The 27,930-nt window shown below is 40.7% G+C and overlaps 2 protein-coding genes across 2 annotated transcripts in view; one reads left to right on the plus strand and one right to left on the minus strand.

Moving 5' to 3' along the window:
- LOC124052912 (proteasome activator complex subunit 4B-like) overlaps window positions 1–19,704 on the plus strand; it is a 30,771-nt gene extending 11,067 nt beyond the window's left edge. The window contains exons 16-47 of the mRNA XM_046377696.1: window positions 814–912; window positions 1,245–1,314; window positions 2,378–2,445; window positions 3,048–3,251; window positions 4,574–4,731; window positions 5,008–5,103; window positions 5,229–5,284; window positions 5,417–5,473; window positions 5,578–5,633; window positions 5,729–5,827; window positions 5,916–5,978; window positions 6,115–6,210; window positions 6,377–6,508; window positions 7,490–7,699; window positions 7,795–7,931; window positions 8,111–8,164; window positions 8,480–8,609; window positions 9,263–9,344; window positions 9,639–9,789; window positions 10,246–10,312; window positions 10,405–10,530; window positions 10,789–10,941; window positions 11,076–11,180; window positions 12,156–12,247; window positions 12,470–12,601; window positions 12,804–13,006; window positions 13,740–13,825; window positions 14,005–14,133; window positions 15,305–15,460; window positions 16,504–16,642; window positions 16,837–16,970; window positions 18,692–19,704. Of these exons, the coding sequence (XP_046233652.1) occupies window positions 814–912; window positions 1,245–1,314; window positions 2,378–2,445; window positions 3,048–3,251; window positions 4,574–4,731; window positions 5,008–5,103; window positions 5,229–5,284; window positions 5,417–5,473; window positions 5,578–5,633; window positions 5,729–5,827; window positions 5,916–5,978; window positions 6,115–6,210; window positions 6,377–6,508; window positions 7,490–7,699; window positions 7,795–7,931; window positions 8,111–8,164; window positions 8,480–8,609; window positions 9,263–9,344; window positions 9,639–9,789; window positions 10,246–10,312; window positions 10,405–10,530; window positions 10,789–10,941; window positions 11,076–11,180; window positions 12,156–12,247; window positions 12,470–12,601; window positions 12,804–13,006; window positions 13,740–13,825; window positions 14,005–14,133; window positions 15,305–15,460; window positions 16,504–16,642; window positions 16,837–16,970; window positions 18,692–18,826 (3,675 nt within the window). The 3' untranslated portion in view covers window positions 18,827–19,704. The remainder of the gene's footprint in view (window positions 1–813; window positions 913–1,244; window positions 1,315–2,377; window positions 2,446–3,047; window positions 3,252–4,573; window positions 4,732–5,007; window positions 5,104–5,228; window positions 5,285–5,416; window positions 5,474–5,577; window positions 5,634–5,728; window positions 5,828–5,915; window positions 5,979–6,114; window positions 6,211–6,376; window positions 6,509–7,489; window positions 7,700–7,794; window positions 7,932–8,110; window positions 8,165–8,479; window positions 8,610–9,262; window positions 9,345–9,638; window positions 9,790–10,245; window positions 10,313–10,404; window positions 10,531–10,788; window positions 10,942–11,075; window positions 11,181–12,155; window positions 12,248–12,469; window positions 12,602–12,803; window positions 13,007–13,739; window positions 13,826–14,004; window positions 14,134–15,304; window positions 15,461–16,503; window positions 16,643–16,836; window positions 16,971–18,691) is intronic.
- Window positions 19,705–19,972: 268 nt separating this feature from the next.
- On the minus strand, window positions 19,973–23,774 carry chac2 (ChaC, cation transport regulator homolog 2 (E. coli)). The gene is made up of 3 exons (XM_046377973.1): window positions 23,414–23,774; window positions 22,721–22,756; window positions 19,973–21,223 (listed from the first exon to the last, which is right to left on the minus strand). Exons 1-3 carry the CDS (start codon window positions 23,546–23,548, stop codon window positions 20,810–20,812), a joined length of 585 nt encoding a protein of 194 aa, XP_046233929.1. The 5' UTR covers window positions 23,549–23,774; the 3' UTR covers window positions 19,973–20,809.
- Window positions 23,775–27,930: the final 4,156 nt, after the last annotated feature.

The following is a 27,930-nucleotide window of genomic DNA, read 5'->3' on the forward strand; positions in this document are numbered from 1 at the left end:
ACACACACACACACACACACCCTCACATGTACATCTGTGACGTAAAGGTAACGTCAATCGGTTTTAAGTTCATTAAATCACTAATTCCAAAAGCTAGATTAACACTCCCACAGGCCGCTAACCTTGAAGGCCGTGAAAACGAATTCCCTCAGTTAGGTTCTTGGCATGAGTGTTACACGAGTACAAACATTTCTGTCAAAGTGGGTTTTGTTTTAGCTAGAAGTGTTTTAGTTATTTCTCTTGGGAAGTTTCTGTATTTGGGTTTTTTGTTTGTGGTGGAATGAGATGATGTCACTTGCATGGTGCACCAATCAGAATTTAACATTTAAATCAAAATGTGATGATAAGGTGTTGTAGCTGAGTTTTTCAGTGCTAAATCTTTAACTGTGATAGTTACTTATTCAGTCATGAATATTAAATGTTGTAGGGAAATATGTTAAGAAATATAATGGATTGAAGTTTTCATATTAAAATATGAAGGTTTTGAGCTTTACAGGTACTTGTCATTCATAATACAAATGTAATCATCACATTACATTCATTCTGATGAGGTTGTCCAGCACAGTTCATATTAAGTCCATCCAACGTTAACATAATGAATACTGATGTATTGTATTACTTCCACAGCCTCATGTAACCCCTGATGTTTAGCAGCTGTTTCTGTGGAACTGTTGAGTTTCCTGCCAGGATCATATTAGGAATTATACTTCATTAAAGTCAAACTCTTTTGTTATGTGAAAAATTCAGATTTGCATACTTTGTAAGTGATACATGTGCACCATCTGATCTTCCCACACTTTGGCTCTGTGTTAGGTGGCGTTGCAGAAGGTGTACAACTTTGCCACCTCCAACATCTTTGAGACATGCGTGTCAGGCAGGATGGTGGCAGACATGTGCAGAGCTACAGCAAAGGTATGTGTGTGTGTGTGTTTTCAAATAGTGCTTTTTATCTTTCTCTTCATTAATGGATTTTCAAGTATCATATGATGAAGAATTCAACAATATAAATATAGTTGCGGGGAGTTTCTCTATATGTATGACACAATTTTTTATATTTGTTTTCATTCAACACCTCCTCCTCCTCATGTAATTACATCCTCATGTTATTAGTGTTTGTGGTTATTTTACTTACTTGCTTAATTGCTGGAGAAATTAGTCTTTTCTGGTGTCATTTTCTGCATGCTTGTGTTTCTGTCTGGGCATCTACAGTTAATGTGTGTATGTGTGTGTGTGTCTGTTTGCAGTGTCATCCCGCTGAGTCTCTCCGTCTGTTCGTCCCTCACTGCTGCAGCGTCATTTTCCACATTACTGACAGTCAGTACCACACTGTGTGTGCGTGTAGAGTAGAAACAAGTGTAGTGCGTTTAGATCAGGACTGTGCCAAACCTCCAGAATTTAATGAGCTTTTATCTGCAAGTCTGTTCACTGCTAAATGAAACCCGCGATCTGCGCAATCAAGATAAATCTTCAAGTTTTTAACATTTTATCAGATCACAGAACAATTAAGAGCTCTCACTAGACACAGTGAGTGTTCAGAATCAAAATTATTTGTTGTTTGAATATTTTTCTGTCTGGCAAAATCTGCTGTTTAGCAGCTGGTGGCTTAATGGAAAAAATATTTAATTTTAAGAACACAAGCTAACAATTATGTTGTGACTCAACCAGCAAGAAATATAATTGATCTAGCCTTATATTGATTATATTCACATTTGTGGAAAAAACTGAATGACGACACTAAGAGTGCAGGCATTCACTCTGAGAAGCAACATGGTAATTAGGGTGGTGTTTTGAGCTTAATGCTAACTTTTTGCATACTAACATGCTCACAATTACAATTATGTTTTGCCTCTAACTTTTTATCAAGGTCACTGTCATAGCTTAGCTAACATTTTTAATTAGCACAATAAAGTATAGCTGAGGTCCTGTGAAATCCAAATCTCTTTTCCTGGGAAGACCAATGAATGTATTATTTCCTCCTGGACATGATGGCGCTGCTCAGCTATGACACCTCAAACTGCAAACAAGGTCTATTTCGACTCTTTGTAAATGAATTTTTGATCCATGGAGGTTATATTTGGAAAGCCTAAATGACGAACATTTTTGACACGATGGTGGCTCTAAAAGAAAAATCAAGGAATGACCAAAATTATTGCAAGCAATCCTGAGGATGGCATACATATGTGCAAGAAATTTCATTGCAGCTCATCCAGTAGCTGTTAAGATATTTTACTCTGGACCGAAGTGGTCACTGGCTGCCAGGCCGACAACAACTGAGCTGACCCCAGAATTCAGCAAAACGAGCTCTTTCTGTCTGGTGACCAATACAGTACGTTTCTTCTGTGTTGGTGTGTGTGTGTATGTGTGTGTGTGTATGTAGATGAGGAGTTGCAGGGTGAAGATGAGCTGGATAAGGAGCTGTTGTGGAACCTCCAGCTGCTCTCCGAGGTGAGACGAGAAGTGATCACATCTCAAGGGCTTCAACGCTCTAAAAAATGTTAATCCCACTCGTTGGTCTCATCTGGTTACATTTTTCTAAAATGTTATTTAATCTCAAAATGATAGAAAACTCTGCCAGTGGTGTCGGCGTATATCATTACAGATCAATTTGTTTTAAGATGTTGGGTGTTATTTAAAGCCTAGTAATTTGTATGTTCTACTTTTAACAAAGGTCTTGTCATGTGTTTCTACTAAGGCTCAAATAAATCCCTTAAAAAGCACAGAACAGAGTGATATTTTCACAGTTTTTTTTGAAAAAGTGAGAATATCTTTGTGACATTATATGAGGGGAAAAAAAAAAAAAACGATGACCAGATGACATTTTTTGCAGCGTGCACCCTGCGCGGTCATAAATATCGAAGAGCTTCGTCGTTAACCAGAACATATTGATACCCTTTCTGTTTTGTTTTATTACTCCTGGGAGCTTAATGTGAGTGGGATCGAGCCAGATGCTGTGATTTACTGGAGAACCTCCATATTTAAGACACAGCTCTCAACTGAATTGCCTGTGAATGTGTGTGTGCATGTCGTTGTGTGTGTGTTGTTTTTAGGTAACCCGTGTGGATGGTGAACAGCTGTTAAAATACCAAGGGGACCTGGAGCGGATCCTGTGTGTGTGTGTGCGTCTGCGCTGTAAACAGGCATACACACTCGCCTGCAATCTGCTGGAGCACACACTCCGGTCGCTGTCCCTCATCTATCCCACTGAGTACCGCAGCACCTCTGGAGGCTTTGATACTGACCTCCCTATACGGGTAAACACACCAACTTCTGCAACGCTGTGCGGCACAGAGGAAGATTAATTTGAGAGACAAAACAATGTTTAATATTTAATCTTACAAACTTATACCAAAGTTAAATCCAGTCCCTTGGGTCTAGCTGCGCAGTTTCAACTAGGGCTTATTTGCTAACCTTCACAAGTGCAAATTAGCTGTTATCAAAGCTATTACAGTGTCTAGTCTGAAACAATGAGGTTTTCTTTGAAAATGCCACAACCTCAGTACTGCACTTTCTCGCAGTTTAATTAAATGAGGTGTTACAGGTTCAGTAATTGCAATGCAATTTCCATTTTCATCAAGAGAATTAAGCACTTTCTTCTTCACTGTGGTTCAGCTTCAAGCGCGGACGTCCAAAAGGGTCACAAGATAAATCTGAGGGGGGGTCACAAGGTCATTAAAGAAAGACATAAAAATCCTTACCAAATTATGTTTATTTCTTCCTTACATTGCTTTCCCCCTTGCTGCCATGAATGGTTTTAAATAGATATTTAGCTTTATTTTAATTGGTTTATGTTGGGTTTTTGTTTCTGCAGGTGGACTTTTCTGTCACTATCTTTACTTGAAAATATCATGGCAGCTAGCTATGTAAGGAGATGGTTAATTCCGCCTGATAAATTGTGATTGGTTGACAGGGCAGTAACGCTGAATGCTACAAGAAGAGAAAAATCACAAAATCAGCCATTGCTAATGTAAGCTAGTGTAGCCACATTGATGTGATGTCAAGTGCTGCTTTGTGTGTGAAGAAGGATCCATTCGTTTCTCACTTTTTATCCAACAAACGTGCTGGATTCTTCTTTTTGGGCGTCGTTCAACCTTGCGTCAACACTGTTAAACACAAATTCAAAGGTGATTTCTTTTGTGTTTGTTTTAGTGTGTGGCCCTGCACAATTTCTGTCATCCCCCAAGAGAAAAGCTTCTCTGCAGGAGTTTTATTTCAAAACCTTGATAATATTTTCTCATGTTTTTGTACATGAGCGCAGGGCAAAGTGCGTTTCTGTTTCTAATGTCTGGACGACAGAAAGACAGACCATTTGATTCTCTTTGAATTTCTCTCATTTTTAGACTAATTGAATTGCTAGTAGATCTCTTGATATCAGCTTTTTTGTGTAATTTGTAATTTTCATTAATTAGTTCACCCATTACCTGTCTTTTACATATTTAAATACCAGTAGATGACACAGGGCCGTGGTGGTTTTGAGACAGACTGGTCATGCTGGTTTGTTTTCCAGTTTTTCCAGTGGACAAACTTTGTACAAATTTCTGTATCCCCCACCTTCTTTCCCTCTCTGTTGATCCAGGACTGGGGTAGAGCTGGAAATGTGGCAACCTTGGGCGTGTGTTGGCACGTGCCTGGTCGGGAGGAGGAGAACTTTGTTTTCCAGCTGTTGTCCCTCCTCCTGCACCCTGAGCTGCAGCGAATCAAGGGCCATGTCTCTGGAGATCAGCCAATGAGCAGGTGTGCTGTCGTTTTTCTTAGTTTTTCCATTTTTAGATGCAATCAGGCACACGCACAAACAAAACAAAGAGACCCACGGCCTTTCATTACTGAAAAATTGGATTTGTCTTCGTCCAAAAATGAAACACCGAAGTTTAACATCTGTTTTTAATGTCCTTGATGAAGCCCAGTAAAGAGAACAGACAGGGAAAAGTTGAATTTAGTTGCTCAAGAGTGTTGAAACAACAATTGTAGACATGCCAAGTGAATGACTGTAACGTGTGGTCCGATTCACAGGGAGGAGCTGTTGCAGAGTCTTGCTATTGTGCAGCACTGCCTTCTCGGAGCTGGAAGCCTGCTGCCTCCTCTGGATGGACCACATGTACCTGACCTGTGAGGCCTGCAGTTACACTCCGGCATAAATACACACACACGTATATATAAATAAAACAAAATACAACACACATTTTTGTGTAGGCTTGTCACGTTTTTGCTCCTTACATTTTTTGTCTTCTCAGTGTGCCCTCCATGGTAAATCTGGGGGAGATAAAGCTGCACATAGGTGTCGACTACGGTAAGCAAACGCAAACAAGCAGCCTCATCACACACATGCACAAGCAGTCTCAGCGGATTCAGTGGGTTTATAAGGCCGCTTATCCTGTATTCTGTGTCCATACGGGACGTCTGTGTGTCCCCTCCCCTCCAGATGATTCACGGGAGAACTACAGAGAGTCCATCTGCCAAACCATGAGACTGCTGTTACGTGAGTGAAGACTAACTCCACTACACTCCAGACCTAAACTCCTCACTTTGCTTTGAATGTGATTGTGAAGCCCAATTAATCCATGTTGACTGTTTCAAATCCAGATCACATCTTGGAGCACTCAGAGGATGACACGAAGTCACTCTTCGTCATCATTAAGGTGAACTGTCTATTATTCATGTGCAGAGCGTCATTATTCTGCACTGTGGTAGGCTCGCAAAGGTCTCACAGCGCACCTTGTCTGTCTGTCTGCAGATCATCAGTGACCTTATGTTGTTCCATGGCACTCACAAGAAGGAGTTTGACTCACGCTGGAAAAGCTTCACTCTTGTCAAGAAGTCCATGGAAGACAGGGTGAGTTGGACAACAAGGCAGCCGATTGTTGTCAGTTTCAGTGAGTCAGTTGCAGGGTGATTTGAGTGTGCCGTCTTTCCTTCTGCAGCTTCATGGGAAAAAGCAGCACATTAGGGCCCTGCTCATTGACCGGGTTCTGCTTCAGCATGAGGTTAGTTTAACAACACATGCCTTGTGCAGGGTCACAGATGTAACTGCAGACACATGCATGCGGAATAAAATGTATTCTGTATTCTCACTGTTGGTGTTTAAAATGATATTTGAAAATTGCATTTCTGTGTGAGTAGATGAGGAAGCTGGTGGTCGAGGGCAGTGAATATAAAGTGGTTCATCACGAGCTGCTCTCTGATCTGCTGCTGCTGTCTACCAGCACTTACAGCCAGGTAAAAGTCACACCACACACAGGACAAATTAACAAGAAGAATTCAGTCAGAACATCTGTTGGTTCCAATTTACCTGACGCTATTAATTCAAATATCTCTAGTGAAATAGAAATTAATTGATAATGTATGCATGTACATCTGTTTACGTGTGTGTGTGTCCTTGCAGGTACGCAGCAGAGCCCAGAATGTGCTGATAGCCACACTGGGAACCTATAGCTTCTCCTACAGGGACCTGATTCCCCGAATCCTGCAGCTGCTGTCACCACAACACACTGCTGGCACACAGCAGCAGTTTAAGGTAACACACACACAGACACAAACACTGAAAAACACTTGTACACATACTGTAGTGTGGCTCAGTATAACACAGTTATCGCTCAGGGTGTCTTCTGTGTGTTTCATGGTCATATACCCCCCCTGCATTGGTTACCAGGGGGTTCAGGCCTGATTTGAACGCTTTACTGCTCGTTTTAATGGCGTATACACTAGAGACTAGAATGCACACTGAGGGTGTCAGGGCAACAAAACCCTGGAAAAGCCTTCTATTGGAAACAAACTAATTTGTTAAACGCTCAGCTTTTGCTTTAATAAATGTAATCTGACCTTTCCAAATTTCATTTTTTTGTCCTTGTATAGTTATCTTTAATATTTTATCGAGTAAAAAGCAGCCTGAAGTGGTTATTTAGCCCTGGTCTTATAAGGGAAAAAATGTGTTTAAGATTATATTGATATTTCCTCTTCTAATGCTGCCTGTTTATTTGCTTACTGTAACAAAACATAAATATTCAAGCCACACAAAAGTGAGACTTATGATTTATTGTTTGAACTTTCAAACAGTGTTTCTAATTTTACAGGAGAAATGCAGAGCAGGACACATTCGACAGACCTGCTTTGCCTTGTTGGGGCTGCAGAGTCTTGGCTGGACAATCAGATGGTTTAGAAAATGATCCAATCAGGAGCTTGATCCTGACTTGCAACTCACAGAGTGAAATATTTTAGGAAGTTGGTGGAATAGGCGGAAATACTAGCAGGAGACTGGGACAAAATTCACAGTAGTGAGTTTGTAGTGCGTGTTGCGACGTTTCCCTTCACACAGCGTGCGAACGAGAACGGTCGAGTTTCCGCCTGATTTCTTGGCTTTGTAACTGGTCTTGTGGAAATGAAGTATTTGACAGATTACAGCCTAAATGCTTTTATAAACAACTAAACAGTATTTTATGGGTCCAGTGCTTTAGATGCTGCCATACACAGTTCACAGTGTCCTTATGTGTGTGTTCAGGGTGCTCTCTATTGCCTGCTGGGTGTGTACAGTAGCGTTTCTCTGGCCAGTGCGAGGGACTGGGACAGTGTTGGGGAGGTGTGGCCTGCTTTGGTCCGCTGTGGCCTGTCGCCTACGATGTCCCTGGAGAAGCCCTCCATCGGTCGACTGCTTGACGACATCATTGACAGGATCCATCGCCTGCACGACACCATTGGGATCTATTTTACTGTGAGGAACATGTTTGTTAGCAGTCAATATGCTGCCCTCATATGGTCTTTTTTTCTTTAGTCATTGCTCCCTTTTGTTCACCTACACTCCTGCAGGTAACTGAAGGATGTATAGAGGTAGCCAATCGTATCACGCAGTCTGAAAGTCCGGCACCTTGTTTCGACGCCCCATCCATAGAGGAGCTCAAAGAAGGCCTCCAACGTCAGCGAATCAGAAATGTGGTTGCTGCCAGGCAAGAATATAAACTTAAATAAAGTTGGTGTTGTTGAGTCATTCATTTAGTTTTAATCCCGTCTTAGTTCCTCTCAAGGCTGCAGAAAAGCTAGCATGTATTATTTACTTTTATGACCAGTAATGCATGTAGGGGTAGAAGTAGTAATACTGTCTAACATTTCTGTTTCTTTTGCACAGGAAGTATGAGAAGCTGGTTAATGATCTCTTGGACTGCCTGGAGGACAGAGACCTGTAGGTTTTCTCTGTTTCCTGTTTGTGTGTTATATGCACTTCCTACATTTGTAAATAAAAAAAAAAAAAAAACATTGGAATATATGAGACAAGTTATGTAATATATTCTGTACTTAAATTACTAATGCATTCGCTTACAGCCTCAAGACAGTGATCTCAGCATGTAAATCAAAAAAGTTCTAATCAAAAATGGAAAATAGATCATTTTCAGAGCAGAGACTTGGCAAAAAATTTATGAAAAGACCCTTCTTTTCAGTACAGAATCACTTATTATTTAATTCAACAGTGTTGCTTGTGTGACTCCTTGTTTTTCAGGCCCTGGAAGTTTGAGCACATGGCCACAGATTTGTTGTCACTCCAGCTGAGAGAAGATCACCCGCTGCCGCCCGACGCCGTCCTGTACTTCACGCAGGGCCTAATACATGACTCCCTCAGCATACGAAAGGTGTGTATGTGCTGTCCGTCTGTCGTCGGTGGTTGCCTATGTGGATGAAAGGTAAACCGATTATGGTGGAGTAAAGGATGGAGCTGTGGCGGCTCAAAGCTTGTTTTGTGGTTCTTTACATGTAACATGGAGCGCACATCACATGCGCTTGGCGTACAAGAAGACACCATGTGTTACTGTTTCTGAAGTGCACCCTTGGATGTCAGGCAAACTGGGAATTGTCACTCCCAATTAAAGGAAAAAGCAAAATGTCCTTCTAAAGATTTCATGCTTATTTTTTAATTTTCAAGATCTTTCTAGAGCTCTCAGCACTACCTGCACTTTATCTATATTTTTTTTTCCAGCTCTGCTTCATTTTTACTTTGCATTTTGGGACAACTAAGCATTTTTTAGTGTGCGCACTGCCTTTTTGAGTGTACTGTGTACACACCAGGGGGGCACAACAATACAGAGAATATAATAATGGTAACAGATAAGCAAGTCCCAAAAAGTTCTGTGTGAAATGCAAGTGTGAGTGGCCCAAAACTAAGTAACAGTACGGTTGAAAGTAGCAGCAATGCAATCATGTGAAACTGAGACCACTGCATATTCCAGCCTTTTATTGCATCATTTGTGGCTCTACTTTACTTCTGTATAATCTTTCTGTCCCATAGGTGGCGATCTCAGCGATGGCCGGTATCCTGAAGCAGCTAAAACGACCAAGAAAGAAAGTGACTGTAAAGCCATCGGATATCAGTGAGTATGAGCACACAAACACACAGTCACAATCAGATGCAGTATACAACGCTTCCATTTAGTTCTTGTTGGAAAACGCTGTCATTTTCGTTGTCACAGCTGACTCAGAATCAGTTGTGGATTGAGTAGGCCCATGTCATTGCATCAGTGTGAAGACTGTTGTAACAAACTAATTGAAATTGGAAAATTTTGTTTTTCTTTTGTTTTTCACCAAACAAATAAGAGTCAAAACATGCTTATGTGTGTGTGTTCAGGACCTTTCATGTTGTGCTTTGTGTTTGCATGTGTGCTTAGGTGGCATAGAGGATCTGGACGTGTGTGTTGGGGATCGTGAGGGGAATCGCTGGCTGCAGTACGACAGCAACAACCTACCTCTAAGTCAGGAACAGTGGGATTCTCAGTCATATGTGGAGAAAACACACTGGGGCTACTACTCGTGGCCAAGGTAAAGAAGAATGACTGAGTGCTTAAGTGGTGGACTTAGAAACTGGAAGGCTGATTAACTGCTTGGTTGGATGGAGCTTAAATAGCTGATTGACTTAACTGTCTTCTTGTTTGATGCTCGGCTTTGTGGCTAACTTTATGTCCGACTAAGTGCTGGATGACTGATCTGGGTGGCTGGATAACTAGCGGGATGTTGAACTGACTTCCTGTCATGGCCTGGCCCAGATAAGGCTGACTGAATGACTTTCTGCCTGGCCTAGATAGAAGAACTGATGAATAGGTGGAGGGCTGGCCGACTGTCTTGGCGTGCAGACGGCATGCTGACTAACTGACTTTTTTTAATCATGCATTTATCCTTGCCGCTTATTTGAAGACAGTATGCGTCTGCCCATATTTTTTCTTTTTGTTGCTATCTATAAATCACAGCAGCCTCTCCTTTGTCTCCCTCTCCTCTCAGTGAAATGATGATCCACGCAGCTTCGGAAAATCCAAAAGATGGCCTGCAATATGAAGAGATGAGTGAGGTACTTGTTCCTGCTGTACCACACACGAAATCTCTCACTGATGCTCCAGTATTACTATTATTACATGTGTCGTTTGTTTGTGTGTCGCTCAGGGTGAAAAGATCATCTTTGAATATTTCTCGGACCCAGAATTTATTGACCAGCTTATAGAGTTTCTCTCTCTGGAGGATCGGAAAGGAAAAGACAGCTTCAACCCCCGACGCTTCTGTCTCTTCAAGGTGCAATTTAAACACTGAGTCTCAATCGATCTGGCAAACCTTTTAGAAAGAAGTAACATAGTTTACCGCCATGAGCCAAGGATGAATTGAACTTCTGGAATTTGTGTCATCAGCTGCTGTGATTCATTGTTCTCTGTCAGGCAGCTGACAGCTTACTTACGTCAAATGAATGACTGCATTCTGTACTTCTGTGGTTTTAAAAAAGGATCTTGGTTCCCTCACAGCGACCAAACCCTCACCCTCACATTTGATTGACAGGGGCTTTTTCGCAACTACGGTGACACGTTTCTGCCGTTACTATGGCCTCACCTTGAGCAGCTGGCCGGCGACCCCCATGAGAGCTCCCAGCGCTGTGTGTGTGAGATTACTGCAGGACTAATCAGAGGCAGCAAACACTGGAGTTTCAGCAAGGTACTAGAGACACACACACACACCCACCCACACACTCTCACCCATAGCAACAAATATACACGCTGCACTACTTTTTGATAAGAAAAGTCAATATTAATAAAAACTTTCATTACTGTGTGTGTGTGTGCGTGCAGGTGGACAGTCTGTGGAAGGTTTTGTGCCCTTTGATCAGGACGGCATTAACTAACATCACAGTGGAAACCTATACTGACTGGGGCACCTGCATCGCCACTGCCTGCGTGAGCTGCTCACCTGCATACAAATTCAGCCCACGTACAGCATAGCTTAGAGCTCAATAAAGAAAACTGGGAGCTTGTCTGTATATTTTTCAGATTAAAAAAATGTTGAAGACCAGATTTTTCGGAAAAAATGAAAATCAATAAAACAAACATTTGGGTGAAAATTAGATTTTGAAAACACCATCTGCAGCACAAACACTCTTTATTTATTTATTTTTCTTATTATTATTATTACTTTATATCACTAACATGGCTTTAGGCTCCTCAGTGTCAGTCTGTCACCACTTTGGTCCAGACTGAAATATCTCAACAGCCCTTCAGCTGATTGCGGTCAGATGTTACCCATGACTTCAGTGAAACCTGGTTTTCACTCTAGTTCCATCATCGGGCCAAGCTTTTCATTTGTCCGGTGTTTTACCTAATAAAGAAATACCTGCAAAACCAGTGATATTCCCCTCAGCTTCAGCTGTATTTTGTGATTAGCTCTAATCAGCAGATGTTTGCATGCTAACATGCTAAACTGAGATTCTCATAATAAGCCATTGCACAGGCTCACAGAGATGCTGGCGAAGCTGTAGCGTCATAGTCTCATCAATCAGCAGTGCATTTTTTTCCCCTCTTTGTCTCTTCACTATTATCAGAGGATTTTCCAAATCTGTGCTCTTCACAGGAGGATGACATTTACTGTAATCCCTGCTGGATCAACAAGGACTTCAAATTTGTTTGAAATCAGTTTAGACGGATTTGCTCCTCTCTTAAACATACCGTACATGCGTGTGTCGTTCAATTTTAGTTGCACTGCTGACTTATAGTCATCTGCTTGGCAAATTGATGCGTAGCTTTTGCGTAATAGGTCAGTAAAATGTAAAAGATATATATTTGTATAAACAACCATCCATAGTAAGTAAAAGGAAATAAAAGTAGGAATGTGTGCAGTGTCTTAGTGTCTATTTTGCACTGGCTGCTGTCCAATAGGAGGGCAGAGACCCCAGAAAACTCCACTGGCTGTTTGAGATGCTGATGGAGAGCCCGCTGAGTGGAGAAGGCGGCTCGTTTAGGGACGCCAGGTATGTGCATGTTTGTGTGTGTGTGTGTGTGTGTGTGTTCATGTGTGTGAATAACTATATGCACAGAGTACGTGTTTATGTCATCTACAATTTGTTTCAGAGGTATCTGATTTCAGGATGCAGTAGTAACTTGAGCTGACGTATGCTGAGCTGACAATAGCACGCTGACTGCCCCCCTCCCTCTCTCAATCCCCCCTCCCTCTCTGTCTCTGTCTCTGTCAGTTTGCTGTATGTGCTTCAGGGAGGTCTGGCCCAGCAGCAGTGGAGAGTCTCTGAGCTGCTGCACAGGCTGCTGGCTTACCTGGAGCCCAAACTCACCCAGGTGTATAAGAACGTCAGGGAGCGCATTGGAAGGTACTGAATTATCTCCTCTGGATTATGTAATCATGGTTAAGTAGGTGAATCTAATTAGTTTGTCTGCACTGTTTGGGCTGTTCACTTTTAAGCTTCCTTGTCTCCGTATCTGTCTCAACTGCTTCCTTTTCTTTGTTTCTTTTCCTCTCGCCCCTCCATCTTCCTCCGTCCCACCTCTCCTCCCTCACCCCTCTCTCTCCAGTGTCCTGACCTATATCTTCATGATAGACGTGGCCCTGCCCAACACCCAGCCCACATCCTCCCCCCACGTGGCGGAGTTCGTCACCCGGGTCCTAGAGCGCCTCAAGCCCCTCACATCGGAGCCAGAGATCCACAACCACGTCCACGAGGAGAACACCCAGGAGACAGACGAGCGCACCCAGGCTGTCAAACTGCTCAAGACGGGTCAGAACATGGATGCAAGCTTGTAAACTGTGTGGTGGATGGGCATGGTGTAAGGCCAAGGACAGACAGAGAGAGAGAGAGAGAGAGAGAGAGAGGTGTGTGTGTATCAGGACAGATAGATTGACACACTGAAGTCAGCTGATACAAGCTAAAAGCTGTGATCCCTTATTGATTGATTTCACCTTTTAAATCCACTTTAAAAGGCAGCAAAGTGGAGACGAAGGAGAATTTCTTGGGTGTGTGTGTTCATGCCTCTCAAAAAACAGTTACAGAAAGAAGTCTCACTCAGTATTTGGGAGGGTGTCTCTAATATTAACATTTGTACAGACAACATACTGCAGTGATTTGTGCTGGATTTTGTTATCAAGTGAGATTTCTGATTTATTAGCACCTGCTTTCAGTTTTTAGTTGTGGAGTACCTGTGTACTATAGACTGAATTTAGATCTTATAGATAGATAGATACTTTATTGATCCCAAGGGAAATTCAAGATTATTCCTTGTCTTTTGTGCATTGTTGCTCTTTCAGTTTCTGTTACTACTCTGATATGCATTATTCAGATAAATATCTGGTCATGAAATTATCCAAATCATTAGCTACTAAATCATGATAGATTGTGTTTTATTAGCAGAGCATTGCAGTAAGGTCACAGCACCAAGTCTGTTGTTTTTATTGCTTGGCAGCAACCCAAAATCTCCTCTGTGTGTGTGTGTGTGTGTGTGTGCCATTTGCAGTGTTGAAATGGTTGATGGTGAGCGCAGGGCGAACTTTCACCACTCCTGTTCAGCAGCAACTACAGCTCCTCCCTCTCCTCTTCAAGGTAACAACACACACACACACACACACACACACACACACAGGTTCCGGCACAGCATTATTACCCACTCAATCTTACTTGCCCATTAAACTCAATTTCTCTCTTCATTTACTCAAAACGGTGCGTAGTTCTGTGTCTTCCTACCTCCCTCCATCTCTCTCTCTGTTACTCTCTCCCTGCAGATTGCCCCGGTGGAGATTGATGAGAACTATGATGAGATGAAGCAGGATGCGCGCACGTGTCTCTCTCTCATGTCCCAGGGCTTGCTGTATCCTGAGCACATCCCTCTGGTTCTGGCAGCGCTGGAAGAGGTAATATGCAAACAGACACACATACACAAGCGCCCCACCTGCCTGCTGTCAGTGTTCCAAGCCTAATGCTGCCCGAGGTGTTGCTGGACTAAAAACAACCTGTGCTATTTTAATTTGCTTACTTTGTAATGCTCACAGTATTTTTCGGCTGTGGGTTGTGTATGTTAGTGACACCCCTGCTGAGAAACAACTCCAGTGCTCCCTGAATATTTAAGCATTACGTTTTCAGTTTCATATTTGATGGTGGCTAAGAATAATAATAATAATGATAATAATAATGAGGCAGACAAAAATAAATGACTCAATAATATTGAATCAAACACCTGACAGTATTTTAAGGTATCGACGGTAACTCAGATAAGACAAGATAAGATGCTAGCTTCAATAAAAAAGATTTTATTTATTTAATTTTTTTTTTTCAAGATGTGTTTTGTGAAGCGATTTGAAAGAGGCCACCGATCATACAAGCTGACGCCTAGCATGGCTTAGCTTAGCTTAGTGTAAAGATGGAGGGAGCTGTTTTTGCCCTTCTGCGTGTGTAATGCAAACTGGCTAAATGAAGATGATTAACATGGTGAGCATCATGCTACATTTCAGAGGCAAATAGGCTCCTGTACTTTTTACTCCACTACAATTGCCTTACAGATTTAGTTGCTAGTTGCTTTGCAGATTGAAGTTATTAATAAAGTATAAATCAGATAATAAAGAATGATGTATTATTATGGATGAAACTACCCAGCAGTGTATAAAATAATTAAAATGAGCTTCACCTTAACTGGTAAAACATTAAGGTGATGCTAAACACATTAATGCATCAGTGATTAGAATCGTAGACTAGAAATAATTTTTTTCAAGTGAGCCATTCTGCATAATGAGCACTTCAACTTTTCATGCGTCAAGTATATTATGATGCTAAAACTTTAGTACTTTTATTCATACGATTACAATTACCACACTTACTTTAGTAAATGTAACTCTTGCTCTTTCCATGTGAACTAATACAAAATAATTTTGTTCTCACAAGATACCTGAATACAGAGTGAATCACGTGTATACAATATAATGCTTTGTTTGCACGAGACAAATAAAAGCATCATCTAAGGCGCTCTATACAAACTGTAACCCTTTTCTGTCTTCTCTTGCTCTCTTTTTCTCTCCCACATCTCTCTAGATGGCAGGCAGCAGGTCATGGCATGCTCGCTTCTCAGTTCTGACCTACCTGCAGATCATGGTTTTCTACAACTTGTTTACTCTGCTCAGTGTGCCTGCCGAGGTGCTCCGCATCCGAAAGTTGGTGATCCAGCTGCTGCTTGATGAACAGCTTGAGGTAGTGTACACACAAAAAGGCAGAAAATGCTGTTTTAATACAGCCATCGCCGCCCTCTGTAAGGTATAATTGTCACAGATTATAAATGGCCACTTATTGTCCCCTAGTCTCTCCACACTAAATCTTAATTCCTCTTTTCTAGTCACAGATATTGCTTAAAAATAACTCTCCACCTCACTGCTGGCCTCTTAATTTATTTTCTCTTCTGTGGTTACAGGGAAGTTGATAAAGCACGGCCATTTCGCTCCTATGTAGCTGCCTATAATTTAAGTGATCTAAATATAATATCAAAAGTCAATCTAGTTCCTAAATTGTAATTTGGAAAAGCATATTTGTCTTGACTATTAATATTGACTAACTGTTGTTAATTAATTATGCATGTCTATTTATTGAGTGCAATAAAACCAGCGTTAGTAGTGATGCATTGTCTCTGCTAATATTGGGTTACATCATCTTTTGTGCACTCCCTTGTCGTCCTGCTTTAAAAACCTTTTTGAGCTCATCTCTTTCCATTGATCTGCATGTACAAGGGAAAATCAATAAGCACGGGGCTTCACCCAGATTGTCTAACTCACAAAACCAGTTGCCTCTCTTAATATTTTGTAAAATCTGCAAGCACACAGCTGGTGAAAAGTGGTGTCTTTGCATCATTGTCTATTTGAATGCATTCACCGTCACTCAGTGCTTATTCATAATTTATGCAAAGTGATGCAGGAAGGCAGTGATGTTCTGCAAGTGAATTTTACCTCAGCTCAACTCAGCATCTATCTCCTCCCCCTCCTCCTCGGCTCATCTCTGTCCCGTGTGTCTCGCTTTTCCCCGATCTCCTTGCACTCTCCTCTTTTAATAAATTGTGTATGCGTTTCTCGTCCTAAAACTGCCTGGTGCTCTCTGTCGCATCCTTTATTTGTTGGTTCCGATATTCACAGTTCTCTTTTTTTAAAAAAAAAAAAAATCAAATTCTTCCTCTCCTTTCTGTCCCTCTCTCCCCTCGTTCCACCCCTCCTTCCCCTCTGTACCCCCCGTCCTCTTTCTCTCGGTAGGTGAGGGACATGGCAGGCACCACCCTCAGTGGTTTACTGCAGTGCCAGTTCTTCCCTCTGGACTCCAGTCTGCAGACACAGCTCCAGACGCTGAGTCAGACTTGCCTCCCCAGGGCCAGAGGAGAGCTGGCCTCCACAGGTACACACACACACACACACACACACACACACGTGCACATCACAATCACCTGGTGAGGCAATCACAGTAATACTTGCCCTATTACCCTTTCTTATCCCAGAGGAATTGTGAACCTTGAAATTCTACAGCCCATTTTAACTCTCCATTTGTGTGTGCATGTGTGTGTGTGTGTGCATGTGCACGGGCACACACAGACTTGGTGCGGCGCCATGCTGGAGTTCTCGGCCTCAGTGCGTGCATCCTGTCGAGCCCCTACGACGTCCCAGACTGGATGCCTCAGATACTGATGGACCTGAGTGACCATCTCAATGACCCACAGCCTATTGAGGTACACACACAAGTACACACACATGCACATACAAACATTTAGCTCAACACTTCATGAGCTGAAAGAATACAATTTCATTGTCCAATTGAGGAGAAAATTGTGTCTTTGGCCTTACTTCAGGCATGAAGAAGACATACAATGTAATCCGTAGTGCAGAGTTTGAATAATACATTAAAGCGATGGAGAGCCAATGATGATGATAATTTAGCGCTTCTCCTGTTGCAAAGTGAAAGAGATGACAAGGAGAAAGCCATGGAATACGGTTAAAATATATATAATATATATATCTGCAAGCTGATGAATCACTCAGTCTGTTACGAAAGCTACTGAAATGAATAGTTGTACAAGTTTTGTGCAGAATAATAAGGGCTATGCTATTTGGTGTCTTCAGGCAGATTAATCTGTAGTCAGAATCTGCTCTGGTTGCCAGACTAGAGGCTCCTCATTTCTTCCTTAAAACATAATCTAATAATTTTGTTTGAAAACCACAATGTAAAATGAATGAACTTGATGTTTAAGTCATGAATACATCCCTGGTTATGGTGATCAACAGTTTAATTCGCTGTTTTTTTGTCCTTGTTGAACCACACTTACTTTTCATTCCAGACTTGTTTCACTTTAAATAATTTCTACACTGCGTATTTAAATTGTTATAAGTGGCATTTTAACATCAATAAATTACAGTTACCTCATTAGTTTTTAATCCATGTAAACAAATGAGACCGTTGGTGGAAGGATTGTCAGCTGCTGACGGATCCAGATCAGCGAGTGGCATTCGCTTTGTTTTTTCGTTCAAATAGCAACTATTTATTTAGCAAATCATATTCATCCTTGGTGCAGTTCCACACTTAAACCTGAGGGTAGCTTTGTTTATAAGAATAGATAGTGGCTGTTATCAAAAAGGCTTTTGTCAGCTCTTAACTTTCTTCTCCCCTCAAAACAAATGAACCAACGGAAAGAACAATCAACATCCTCTTTACTGCAGGAGTTTACTGCTCGGTTTAATAGAAATGTCCTGATTCTGAGACACAAACACACAACTTTAAACTGGACTCGTTCCACTTCAGTGATGGAACATCATCATTCTCCAGGAGCAGGAGCTCTGCTCAATCTTTCAGGAGCCTGATGAACAGCCACTCAAGTTCGGAATAAAAAGGGAATTGAAAACAGCTCGGATAAGCGGAAAATGAATGAATGAGAATATCTTAGTGTTTATATGTTATATGTTACGAAACAAACGCATCTGGCTTATCTACAAGCTAAAGATCTGTAGCTGCACTGGTAAGTTAAATAATCATTTACTCTTTTTTAACTGCACCGTGCATGCGATGATTATTTAAGAACTTATGACTGAAATATTCTGATGTACACATGATCAAAAATAGGAACGGCTGCTAAAATCTGATGTCGTTAAATTTCCTAAGTTTGTCTCTAAATGCTGGAAAAGAAGGCAAGGTGGGACTATTTAATTAGTATTTACTCCATTATCATGATGTATAGTAAATGTTTTTGTCAGTGATTTATACATTTGTTTTAAATAATGGAGGTCTGAGGTCTGGACTTTTTTGGGATGGAAAGAATTATTACTTGAGTAATTATACTTTTAGTTACATTCCGCCAGTGCTTCCTTTGTAATAAACTTTAAAAAGTGCCTGTGCTGGTCACGTATGCATGTTTGTCATTCTTTAACAGCAACTTGATAATGTCTTTTTTGTCCCAAGATGACGGTGAAGAAGACCCTGTCGGAGTTCAGGCGCACTCACCACGATAACTGGCAGGAGCACCGGCAGTGCTTCACTGATGACCAGCTGCTCGTGCTCACGGACCTGCTCGTGTCCCCCTGTTACTACGCCTGAGTGGCCGGCTGCCTTGCCAGGTGTTCTACAGGCTGACCGACCGGCACCGCAGAAAATAACTACACCTTTTAAAACTGTTGCGAACTCCAGCCCTCCGTGCAGCCCGTTTAAAACGACGTCTGATGTTGTTTCAGTGGCTGAGAGCCCTGCCTCTGGAACCTCACGTGCCAATGTTGGCCTTCAGTAAACCCCACAGAACAGCAGTCCTGGGATAAACAGTTTCAAATATTTAACTTACTTGGTGTGTTTATTCTGTTTCGCCAAGCAGCTCAACAGCCCCAAAGGTGGCCACTTTACTTTCAAGATAACAACCCCTCAGGTGTATTTTTTTATTATTATTATTGTTGTTGCTGAACAGTACATCCAACCACTGATTTTCCCCATGTGTCATGAACTTCTGTACTTTTTCATATCACTGTTTCTCATTACATTGTTTCTGTCTACCTGTTTTCAAAAGATTTCTGAAATAGTACATGACAAATTGCCTATTCATTTAAATAAATACAAAAAATATGACAAATATGTAGAATTAATATATAAAATTACATTAACAGTACTGAATACTATAAAAACCAATGGCACAGTTATAATGTAATCGAATGTCATGACGTGTCTAATACTAACACTATACAAGATAATCCTTTATTAATCCCATTATGGGGAAATTTACTGTTACAGCAGCAAGGATTGTATGATAATGACGTTGATATAAACAATTTAATATAAATGAATATAATACAAGATTATATATATATAATAAGTAATAAAATGTATAACGTTCTTTAACATTTTATCATATTTGTATACAGTTCATTCTCTTGTATTATTCAATAGCTCAACACTGAGACTGTCATGTTAAATAAATTCGCTGCATCATTTGTAAAGTGATATGTATTTTATTCTAGAGAGGTGGAGTGAATGTGTCGACTGATGATGTAAAATACCTGCAGGTTACATGCATACATCCGAATCACCCAACTGTCCTCAGCAGATTATGTTCTGCACCGAGACAAACCTCAAATATAGACGTTTCTCTCTGCACTGCTTTGAGCAGAGCATATTATGTTGTACAGATGCTGGCACAAACTGAAGCCAATAAACACTGGAAGCAACCGTGTGTGTTTAAGGAAGACAGGACCGCAGAGAGAGCTGTCACCATTTTTATTCTGCATTATTTTTTTTTCGGATGCAGTCTTTGATACGTTCACTGTGCTGAGACACATATGCCGGCAGAATGAGGGAAAAGCAGAGCTGATAGGTTCAGTCTAAGCCATGTGGTGTACTTGTGCAGTTGTACACTGGGCGATAGTGTGTTTACAGAAGCATGATGATGATGATTCTGGTCTTGAAATTCGGTTTTTATATCAGGAAGAGATGGGAGATCATGTACCAAAGGAGCATCTTCAGAAACAGTTACAATGATGTCTTTTTCAGGGACAAAAATCAATAATACATACACATCTTTTCTCAAACGTACAGTACTATTTAGTCTGAAGAGATGTCTGCCCTCTTTCAAGTATAACACTTCATTTGTGGTGCTCAAAGTGCCGAAAAACTCAAGAGCGATGTCTTTTTTTGCAGAAATAATGACCCACTTACTCGATGATCCACAGACCAGCTGTTTTGTGTAGGAACTATTTTCTTTACGAATCACCACGCAGAAGGAAGAGTGCATCTAATCGTGGCTGGGAGGCTAGCTAACTATGTTAATTACGCTAGCTTAGGTCACAGCTGAGCTGATGAAGCCACGTTTAAAGTTTACATCCCCTGTCATGAGCACGAGCCTCTCACCTATGAGCAGGTGCATTTTTCCTCTCTGTGCGGTGATGCAGGGCAGTCAGGTAGGAAGACAATAGTTCCTACAGGACGGATAAAAACAAACCTTGCCAACATATCTACTGTGCGTGACAAAAATCCTAACTGGCCCCATGTGTACCTTAAACCCTGAGATCATTTAACAAATGCAGCCTCTTTGATCAGGTTTTATTTTTTAAAATTACAATCAACCTGTTTGAGTGTGTCAGTGTTTCTACCCATTCGCAGTATTTCCTTCACCAAAGTTTCTAGAGAAAACAGGTGTGTGTCTGAGTCCTCCGGCAGAATTTTCCTCACAGCATCAGCCAGCTGAAACAGGTACTCTATGTTTTGCCCGCTTGGACCAGTAGAGCTGATGATCTGGTTGGCTATCTCCTCCAGAGGGGCGGGGCCGAGGTAGTTTGGATTGTCCTGAGAGCCAATGTAGAGCAGCGTCTGGTTGGGCGGTGGAGTGAGCGGTGGACGGGGGTGAAAGGTCACTGTGATGACCTGATAGCCACCTTTTTCTCGGTGGTCGAGGTAGTCCTTCACTTCCTGCTCCCGGCCTGTCGGCAGCTTGTAGGCAACACCCCAAACGCACCCCTGAAGAGAAAAGTAGCTGTGACATTTGTAGGACAGAAATGCAGAGTGAGCTTGTCACTGTTTCTAACAGAAACAATGATGTCAGGATAAAGCCTCTCATGTTACCTCAAGCCTTTTCAGACTGAAGTACATTCACAAGACCTACAGTAGTCTGGCATTTGTTCGATCACGTGTTTGGGCTTGACTTTGGCAGGAGACCTGAAGGAAGAGCCTGGAATTTTTATGTTTGGATGCGTTCAAAATCTAACTCGCTCTTGCTGGTTCCTCCAGTGTTATCAATTCCAGCTGTAATTGATGAACTGAGCAAAGATTTGGCAAAATAATCTTTTGTCCACTGCTGTGGAAAGATGATGAAAGCTTTATGTTAACCTTATCAGTAAATTTAGAAGATAATCATCAGTCACCTCTAAATACACGTTTTCATGATGCTTACCGTGTTCTTGCTACCTTACGGGACACGCTCGCTATCCCTTTATCTCTTTCCCATCAGCTGCAACAAATTTTCTCTCATTCAAGGTCAGAATACAATATGCTGTCCTACCCTTTGTTTCAGCTGTACGAGATCCCATCTAATCTCCTGTGCAGTACACACCCTTGCTCACCCTGTTGAGAGTGTTTCTTTGTCTGATGTCACACATGTATGCCAGTAAATAAAATATGCACGTTTATGCTTACCATACAGCTCAGAAAAACAAGGTGTGAGCAAATATAACTGACGTGTTCTTTTAAGTGGAATCTCATTTTAAAAATCTTGCTGTTCACTTCCATGGTTATTTGTTAGCCTATTAATTACACCCAATGATAAAGTTATAAAAACAAGGGGGGGTCAATTACGATCCTTCCATGTTTGTAATCTATTGTTACTGTGTGAATTAAATGTGATTTTGGTTTTTTTTCCGCTGAACACAATCTGTCTTCCCATTAAATCGTACCATTTATGAGCAATATGTCAAATTTAATTAATGTCATTAAAAATGTATATCAGTTTTGATGGGATGTCCACCTTGTGAATTAAGTTTGTGCATCTTACTTTAGCACACCTGATTGTTTTTGGTCCTTTTGCATTTAAGATGCAAAAATTAGCTCATTAAGTCATGTAGAATGAATCGGCAACTAGTTTGGTGAGCATTTAAGTCATTTTTAAATAAAAACTCCGACCCTGATGCAGAAATGATAAGCTGATTTACTGATCATCGAACATAAAATTTACCTAAAACAGTACTAATCAAATCATCTTTTAGGTGGTCCCAGGCCCTCCAATATGACTATTTACTGCAACTATTTGCTTCATATTACAGTAAACTGACTAAATTGGGGTTTGTGTGAGTGTTGATCAGTCAAAACAAGATCTCTTCAGATTTTTTCCATTCATTATATAGTTCAAACAATTAATGGATCAAAGTAACTGGCAAAGTAGCAAAGAGAATTAAATGAATCGTTAGATGCAGCTGTATTACAAAGTAGTGTATGTTTCGGTTCAGGACGGGTATTTCTTACCTCAGGGTCCTCCACCAGTGTCACGACCCGGCCAGGCTGTAAAGGACACAAATGGAGGAAAAACCACTTTGGAACAGCGGCAGAAACATACAGAGCAGTGATACCAAGTGGGATAATGTACGCCTTTTATAATAAAAACTAGAAAGACATAATATTTAGAGGTCAACAAAACAGACTATGCTAGACCAGATTTTAGATTTTTAAGGTCTATAAGTCTATCACCACAATGAGCTGCTGTGTGAGGTCTAACTCATTTTTAAAAGATGAAAAATGTCTTGTGGATCTACTTGAATGCCAACATACAAAGACTTTCCTTAAATGCAGTAACTTTTGTACTGAAGTCTATAAGCTGGTAGTAACAGTGTTGGTGTAAAACCAGACACTCATTTTTTAATGGCCATAGGCCAAATGTGATATTTTATATATTATATAATAAATTAACAACGTCCAATTTGTTCCTCTGTTCACACAGGTATTGCTAACTAAAATCCATCAACTTGTCAATGACATGAGGTAGCAAATTAGATATTAAACACACCGACAAGAGGGACTCGACTCTTCTTGCTCCATATGGTAACGCTTCAGAGTCCCACAGAAGCTCAAACTCAGCACGACAACATTGCATCAGTCGTTATTGCTGCTGCTCTGTTATGAATTAGCAAGCTAATGCTAATAACATTGGACAACACTCACCTTCCCCGGTACTCCTCGGTGGTCGGTACTGCCCTGCCAAAACCGACGGCTGAACCCTTTAATGTATCCTATTCTTTTTTCCTCATAAGGAAAATCCACTTTCCATATGAGAGACCCATAACCGAAAACCCACATGATAAAACGTCCAGACTGTAATAGCGGAGCGACTGGAAGGACGGGTGCGAGCTGGACTAACTGGTTATGTTTTAGTTTGACAGCTACTTTAAAACGACAATGACATCATAATGATTGACATGTGCCTCTGCTGTAGAGTAACTAAAGTAAAACGCGACCATTAAGAACCTGCCTTCAGGGCTGTATTGTCAAATCATCGTGACTTTGTAAAAACGTCTATTTCCGCTCAACCGCTTTCAGAATAAACCGCAAATTTGTGAAATTGCTGAGCCTCCCTTTTTGATGCATTAAGTATTTAGAGGAGTTCTAGCCAGCCCGTCACAAAACGATTTTACCTGTTTGTATTTTATTTTGGGAACCTAAGCCGTATCATAACAGACATGTCCATTAGCTCTCTCTATTATTTTGAAACCACGCAGCTTTTCCGGGTGTTTTGGGCTCTATCAGTCTGAGGAAATGGTCCGAGCAAAGCAAAAGCCTGTCAAACTAACATCTGTTCAGTCACAACTGATAAATCCTTGTTTGCTTTGGAAATAGGTTTTCATTTCAGTTAGCCAATGGCCCTGACATCCAAACAACCACACAGGGCTTTAGACTGTTTATGTTATGTTAAAAAAATATCTTATGTTTATATCAGTAAGTTTAAAATCATAAATATTCTGTCGAGCCACAAAGAGTTTTTTCCACCTTGCACTGCCAATCCTTCTGCAGTTGTCATATAAAAAAATAACACATTAATTAAAAAAAATAAACGTGTTGATGCGACCTTGTCCGACTGCGGTAAAAGAAGGCGCAGAAACACTTGTTATTTCTATTATCTAAATGATCCATTGATTGATGTGTCCTTTTCAATATCTTCTTGTAGGCTACATGCACAACTTAATTTATTTTCAATTAGTGTCTGCTTGCGCCTTTGCATTTGTTAAAACTTGAACTCGGACAGATAACACAGGGATTCCCTCCTAACACCAGGGGGTGCTGAGTTTCTATCTCCCTAAGTGCATCATTACATGCTCTCCCAAATAACATGTTCTGCATGTATGCTGTGAGAGCACTGATCCCAAACCAAACAACGTGGACGGCAACAGTCTGACCTGTAATGTCATTTTGCTTCCTCTAAGAGAACGCAGTCAGCAGACGTTTTACTTCACTTGGTGTTTTGAGTTGGAGAAAGAGAAAGCATCTACGACAGGAATACCCTTGTTCAGAGCCAAACCTGTTGCAGTGAAGCTGCTCACTGACTGACAGCAGCAGCCTAAATATCAGCTCTCAGGTGGATAAATGTGTGAGTTTGAAGTGTACCTGAAAATGGACCTGAGATCACCAGCTCAAAACGAATTCTTCTTGTTTTTTACACTCTAAAGTGCTGCCTAATTACTGTAAACTAAAGCATGCGGTTTGCACTGTAAATGTGGCAGTTTCCAATAGTTTATGTTAGCTGTGAAAATTATATGCTACTTGTATGAAAGATCTCCTCACACATGTATTCAGACATGATAATGCTCTAATGTGTGTTTGACGTAGATATTGCAAATAAAATGTATAATTAGCACATTAAAATCTTTAAGACGGCACCTTTTCCTTCTCCTTCATTTCAGAATATATGAATATGTTCTGTGTATACTTTATGTCAATATTTCACAAGTTTAGCTGCCAGACACAAGATGTCTTCTGCTTCAGATATGTGCACTGGCAGTTTGCACAATACCATGTGTGTTTGTTGAATATTGGATCAGGATTGGCTTCCAAACACTTAGTGATGTCACAACTTATGCTTGTTGGCTGGTTTCTTAATAATTTTTCAATGAGCACACAGAAAATTTAAAGTTCCAGCAGTGGACGCGAAAGCAGCCTTGTAATGTTGGACTCTGCACACAGTGAAGCTCAAATATTCAGCTGTAGGATCAAGAAGAAAAACTCATTTTTGACGGGTGCGGGACTAGAAACCTCTACAGAGCTACACACAAGTGTACTTAAGAGGTAATTCCTTCTGAAAAATGTCTTAAACTATATGTGCACATTATTGTTATCTCTGTCATCTTGGCTTAACTTTGTTGCAGTATTTCTGTTTGATGGGGATGTATTCTTCGGGAAGATTTTTTTCTTCTATTTCTGGCATATGTATTTTATTATGATGAGAAGTAACATTAAAAAATTTGGGAAATATAAAAAGTCTCCTGTGCAGATAAAGAAAAACAGTTTTATGATGAGGGATGTGTTTTATTTGCTTTGCAGTGGGTGAAATTGGCAAATTTTGTTATCTCTTGTTTGGAAGATGGATAATAAAGATGTTGCAGTAAATATGAAGATAACTAAAGAGGAATGAATGGGAGTAGCAACTTCTGGAGAAAAAAATGTGTTGGTGTGTCTACTCCTATCGCCAAGAACAATATTTTGTTTTTACCACCGGTCTGAGGCTCTCAGCTCTAATACAGACCATAAGCAATGACTTCAAACGTTCAGATTAAATCTTTATTAATCCACTTGTTATTCCTGATGTAATCAAAAGAGTCACTCTATCAACAGGATAATCAGACTAAATCGAATAATTGTGTTAAATGGAGTATTTGTCCATTTACCAGGCATGAGGGAAAACAATCCTGATATTGCAGCTTCTGCTACATCGATTACAACCACTACAACACCACTTTTTTTAAAAAAATCTGTTGCTTGCGAGTACTACAAACTTGTGTAAGCACAATACTAAATCTTTTTGTGTCTGTCCAGGCTGTTCACGTTGAGACCAAAACAATCTCTGTCTTCTTCTTGCAGTCCTTTCTATTTTCTCCTCTTTAGCCAAGTTACATTTGTATATCACTGAATGGAACATTCAGCACCTTCTTCAGTTTGTTTATCCCAGCCAATAGAGAAGATGATAAGAAACTCTGCCCCACGCTTTCTCACTTAACACTCCATGTTATTGCTCTTAGTGAGTTTCTTTATTTCAGCCCATCCTTGTAAAAAGCCTGCATGGTCTGTATCTCCTTAACCCACTCCTTCCTTTCTGGTTGTGCTTCAAAAAGAGATTTTTTTCAGTTAGCAGAATTTGGTTTTTTTTTTCCATCATCCACCTGCAAGATAGTATAACTAACCTCCAATGTTTGGTTGTTCTCCTACAGTAACTGAGGTCTACAAAATTCATCCAAAGGTCTCCTCCATATCGACTCACTCTAGCAGCTGTGCTTGCACACAAAAAAAAGCTCTTGAACCTCTGACTCTGTCTCGGCAGCCGTGGTGAGAAACTGGCCAAGTGAGCTATAAAAGTGTGCTATATGTAGAGAGCAGAGATGAGTGAGCCATTTTGGGCTCTGAGGTCTCAGACTGTTTGATCCTGAACTGCTCATGTGACTCTTGAGATTTCTCTCACAGGATCGCATGCAGGCTCAGTGAAAGCAGCCACATCTATCAGCACTGTTGCCTGAGAATGTGATTCTGTTCCGAGTAGAACAACTAATAATGATGACGTGACGGACTGTAAGATAAGAAAGTCATTATTAGCGAGTCAATATTATCTATTTTGGCTCAGCTTTTACACTGGATCTGCAAAAACCTCATTTACAAAAAATGTTGGACAAGCACAAGCATTGACTTGGACTAATAGAATGAGAATCGTATTCTCATCGGCGTGACTGATATTCTTCTTGTCTTCAAACACTGTCGGTGTCATAATTGAAATGATGATAAAACAAAGAAAGTTTTGCAAACGATAAAGCAACAAAAGCCAACATTTGCCGTCCGTGATGGCAGAGGCTTCAGTTAATACGTATATTCAGAATTTTGTCACAAAGTTGAAGACAAAAGCCACCACTTGTTTGACAGAGATTCTGACAATAAAATAAAAGAGGCAGAGGCAATGTGGACTCTTCTGTTTGGTTTTCTGCACCACTAAGAAGAGAGCAATATCCATGTAATTCATTTTCCCCCCAAAAATTACCCTTTTTTTATACCTAAATTAGATTACTGCTGATCTTAATTTGTTTTATAATAATGAACCACAGGCTACGTTCTCTCATTGACTGATATCAAACAGTAAAACCTCTGTCAGCAGTGCAATTAAACACTTTTTCCTCATTTAATTTACCAAGTTAGATAAATCAAATATCTAAATTGGGGTCATTGTAACCTTAGAAAAATTTTATTAAGTGTTTAATCATCCAACTTGTATTTTTATTCCTCCAGCTTGTGGTGAGTGGCTACAGAGATGAACATTCCTCACTTGGAACTGACATCACTGAGGGGATATTTTCCCCAAAATTGGTACAAATAAGGCTTAAGTCCAGTCGCTGCAATGGAAACTAATACTCTAAAGCTTCCTCAAGCTTAACCAAAGTCTATAACTTTATCAGCTTGTTTGAGTGAGAACCATGCTGTGTTAAGGAGAA

Source organism: Scatophagus argus, chromosome 21 (genome assembly GCF_020382885.2).
Source record: "Scatophagus argus isolate fScaArg1 chromosome 21, fScaArg1.pri, whole genome shotgun sequence".
Lineage (NCBI taxonomy): Eukaryota > Metazoa > Chordata > Actinopteri > Scatophagidae > Scatophagus > Scatophagus argus.